This window comes from Nicotiana sylvestris, chromosome 4 (genome assembly GCF_000393655.2).
Source record: "Nicotiana sylvestris chromosome 4, ASM39365v2, whole genome shotgun sequence".
Lineage (NCBI taxonomy): Eukaryota > Viridiplantae > Streptophyta > Magnoliopsida > Solanales > Solanaceae > Nicotiana > Nicotiana sylvestris.
The window spans coordinates 45,311,745-45,316,630 of NC_091060.1; the positions used below are offsets into that span (position 1 = coordinate 45,311,745).

Consider the following 4,886-nt stretch of genomic DNA (forward strand, 5'->3'; position numbering starts at 1 on the left):
CTTTGACTATAATTTTTATATATTTTAAATTGTTACTTATAGAACTTTTTTCATAGTTCTAAATATATAGTACATTTTATTATGAAAAAATTAAAGATTTTGTGTCCAAATATACAATAAAAAACTAGGATGTTTGAATATGAAAAAGTGAAAAATATCACATAAATGGAGACATATGGAGTTTTTAAGTCAAAAATAAAGATTATAATATATATTAATTAATTATAATTTATCAATAAAATTATATATTAGAACATATAATATACATTTATTGAATTGATATAATATATGATGAGTTTTTCTTCCCACGCTCCGTAGCTCCACCTCCCTCTAAGTCTGACTGCTATCAATCTCTCTCACCTGCTCCCGGTGACAGTACTGTCACATTCTATTTCGTCTCTTATCATCTATTCCAAAACATGTACTGTGATTTTATTTTATACTAACTGTATTTGACTAGACTTTATTTACTCCATATTCATTTTAATTGTAGTTTATATAATGAAAAAATGATGGAAGTGAAGGCTAACGAAGCTTGTGAAAGTCATGTGAGAGCAGTGTGCAAATCTCGTAGCTAAAGTCTAAAGGTGAAGTAATTTCTTCTCATATTCTTATATTTTGGTAAGCAAAGTTATTTGTAGTTGTAGGTGGTAATATGTATCAAGTGAAATAGTGAGGCACAGGCATCCTTGCTTGAACACCATAACAAGTACGCAATGGTTAAAGGTATTCCCTACATTCAAAAAATAAAAAGAAAAAAATCATGAGATTTCCTTAGTAATTAGTTCGTTCTGAAAAAAGACACATTTTTATATATGAAAATAATTTACCTTGAACTCCTTATTTTATCCTTAATAATTAACAAGCTCTTACGATCACATAAAATGTTATGACATATTTAAAATTATAAATTTAAATTTTTTATATCCATACAAATATTATGATATATTTAAAAATATAAATTTTAAAAGCATAAATTCTAAAAGTCTATATTATTTCCTTAAATGCCGCGCCCTTCAATTTATGCCTTTAAGTTGAGACAGAAGGAGTACTTAATTAGTTTGATAAAAAAGATCATGTCAGAGTTTGAAATACTAAAGCGTTTTAAATTGGCTAGATTGTTGTAATAAATTAATTCTCCCTCGGTCCTAATTTATAGGAGAGTGTTTGACCGAACACAAATTTTTTGAAAGAAAAAAAGACTTGAAAACTTTAATTTGATTTAAAACAAGTGGTAGATAATTATACTATATATAAATCATGTTACTAATGTTAAAATGAGAAGTTTCAAGTTAGATGTTGGGTAAATATAAATAAATGTCATTATTTGAGAGATAGACTAAAAAGGCAGTGTCACATAAATTTGAGAGATGGACTAAATCAGAGTGATTGTACAAAATATTACTATTTGAAAGACAGAGTGAGATTCGAATATAAATAGATACCTTTACTTTTCTAATTTTCCATGGTCTGCAGAATCTATATTTTATCCTTCCAACCACCACCACCGCTATCTTGTCTTCTTGATCATAGCTATAGTCAAGCCCTATCCTTCCTTCCCCTCAACCTTTCCTACTTGCACATGTTCAAGATAGAAAATAAAGCAACACTTTCCATTATAAGCTGAACAATTTAACCTAATTTAGCCATTACTTTTTCTGGGGTTTTCTTTTGACAAAACTCTACAAATGTTTCCTTCAGGCAACAGCCAAGAACCCTTTAATCCCTACACCTCAAAAGCATTACTTGAAAAGTCTTTTACATATAATCATCATCAAAACCCTAGTTCAAGTTCAAGGCAAGAAGATCTTGCATCTTTCTTGAATTTCCCTTCTCCATTTCTTGATGATCACAATAACGAGTTGCCCTTGAACCAAATATTGTCTCATCAGCATCACCAAGATCAAGAGGCTGGTGATCATCACCATGTCAAAGAGAGCAATTTTACTCATAATATTTCTTGTGAGGCTTCAAAGGAGGAAATGTCTATTGAGGCAGCTAAAACATCATCAAAGAAGAGAAATCTCAGTGCAACGCCACCGCGAAGGAGAACTGGGAAGAAAGATAGGCATAGCAAGATATGCACTGCTCAAGGTGTGAGAGATCGGAGAGTGAGATTGTCACTTCACATAGCGCGTAAGTTCTTCGATCTCCAAGACATGTTAGGCTTTGATAAGGCAAGTAAAACTATAGAATGGTTGTTTTCCAAATCCAATAATGCCATAACTGAGCTCTCAGAGAACATACCACAAAAGGATTATAGTGATGGTAACAAGATTATTAATAGTAATAGTTCAAGTAGTGAAGATCAAAAGAGTGAATCTCTTATGTCTGAATGTGAAGTACTATCAAGATGGGAGGAGAACTCAAATAATGAAGGGAAAGAGAGAGGAAAAGACATAAACATGAATGATAGATTGAGTGAAATGGTGCAAAATAATCCACATAAGAGGGAGTCAAGAAACAAAGCAAGAGCAAGGGCTAGGGAAAGAACAAAAGAGAAAATGATGATTAAAGGTCTTGACAAAAAGTGCAATAAACAATGGTATGAAACAAACCCTAATAGTGGTACTAATATTTTTGACCATTTAGGCTCATCAAGCAATAGTGGTTTTCTTGATCAAGAATACTCCAACAACAATTCTTATAATAATACAAGTGTCAATCAAGAAAAGGATTCTCCCCTTGAAGCAAGTTCTCAGTCTCTAGAACATCCGTTCATTTCAAATTACTATGCAAATTCCACAGCAGCAATAGGAGGCTTAGATTCTGGAAATTGCTTCTTGGGTTTCCTTGGGAACTGGGAATATGCACCAATGGCATATGCAGGTAACCCTAGCTCAATTTATTTGGCAAACTCCAGTTATCAATTTCAGCCACTGGACCAAGAAAAACATTTATCCTGCAGACATCACAGGCAGGAATAAATTCAACTGGGTCTTAAGTTGTACTTAGGCAACTTTTTGTTACTTTTTACAGTGTTATATCTCCTATGTTTACCCTGTTTGATAATTTTTTTTTGGTTGATTTATGCAATATGGAAAAATTCTAGTACTGTTTTGACCTAATTTTTCTGCTTGGTATAGACAAGACAGAGAATGTGTTTATGAATAAAATTTGTTGTTTGATTAATTCACCAGTTATATATGCTCTCTCTCTGTATTTTTTTTCTTCTTCTTATTTTGGATGAGTGAAAGGAATGTGCCACCTTATAGCACAACTTTATTTTAAAATATATATATGCTCTTTTTAATTTCTAAGTTTCATGATATTTCTTGCTTGTTATAGAATAGTTAAATGCTGACTAAATTTATTTCTTGCATAATTAAATAGAATAAGCTCTAGAAAAGCTAGCATTTTGACACAGGAGCCTCAAGGGTAAGGCAGTTTCTTATTTTATAACAGAGAAATCTCGTGTAACAAATGATGCAGGTTGAAAACTCGGTGGATAATGAACTCTTAATTTCAGAATAAATTAAAGTCAATATAATAAATTGGAGAGAAAACCTCTTCCAACCCACATAAGAACAATGATGAGGAGTAGTGCTGCCTAGAAGGTTTATGCCCCTTTGAATCACTTCATGAATACTGGCCTTAAAATACATTAGCCAGTCAATTAAACTTGTACCAAATTATGGCATATTGTAGTTTTGACAAATAAATTAGCCTTTGTTGTTCAGGTTGATTGGAAGAATAACTATTCGAATTTTGAATGCATAGACCTTCCTGGATACGGCAATTTACTTCAGGATTAAATTCAAATCCATATATAATAAATTGGGAGAAAATCTCTTCCAACCCCAGATGGAAAAAATGAAGAAGAGCAGTGCCAACCATAAGTTTTATGCCTCTTTTGAATCATTTCATAAATAGATGGCCTTAATTAGCCAGTCAAACTTGTACCCAGAATTGGCAAGATTATAGTCTTGTTTATCTCATTATATCTAATGCATGCGTTTACTAGGTGTAATTGATGAATTTTCTGGTGAGATTTTAATTCAGTAGTTTCTACTTCATTTATTTTTATTTATACTGAACTTAGTTTACTACTCATCTACAAGTTTAAAAAGACGGAAGTCATAAATATGCAAATTCCGACTGCTATTGTTAAATGGAGTAGCTTTTTTCATGAAATCTAACCTTCATTCATGAGGAGAAGAAACATCAAATATTAAAACTGATGATTAATTTATTCAACTAAATAATCAACAGTAAACATTAAAGCCCTAAACATGAAGTAAATTTTGGATAAGAATTTGAATGAAAAAGCCCTTTGATTATAACGTACACGGAAATATTGCAAAAAACTATATTTAAGGTGAAATCTTTATGCACTTCAACTAGAAAGTAAACAAATTGTCACACACTAAAACCAATAGTTTAGATGTTTATGGTACTACATGAAAATATATTATGTGAGCATGAGTTTTTTGTTCCTCAAGTATATCCAAATGTCTAACGACTTCATATTTCAAGTGCTAGTACCAGCAGAGGCGAATCTAGGATTTAAATCCCATGGGTTCATATCCACTATTTTGTAATTTTAATGAAGTTTTACATATAAATTTTTACACCGCATCGAAAGTTATGGGTTTCGTTGAACTCGTTAGTTATTCACTACATCCGCCTCTGAGTAGTAGTAAATCTTTATAGTAAATTGGTGTTTTTGTTGAGTTCTATGGAGGTGAACTCAACCGTGTTAGTTATAGTTAACGCTCTTGCTATTGTGAAAAAATATGCTAGATGTGTTCAATTTGGTGAAAATTTTGATTAGATCGTGCTACTTTGAAATCTGGTGCTATTTATCATAGCAGTCCAAGAGATTGGTTTATTTTTGGGTATGCTTTGTTTGCTTTGCTGTTCTTTGGACACACTTGAACATGGTA

General features: G+C 31.7%; 1 protein-coding gene across 1 annotated transcript; it reads left to right on the plus strand.

Moving 5' to 3' along the window:
- The first annotated feature begins 1,471 nt into the window (after positions 1-1,471).
- On the plus strand, positions 1,472-3,143 carry LOC104210475 (transcription factor CYCLOIDEA-like). Its single transcript, XM_009759380.1, has one exon. It carries the CDS (start codon positions 1,689-1,691, stop codon positions 2,925-2,927), a length of 1,239 nt encoding a protein of 412 aa, XP_009757682.1. The 5' UTR covers positions 1,472-1,688; the 3' UTR covers positions 2,928-3,143.
- Positions 3,144-4,886: the final 1,743 nt, after the last annotated feature.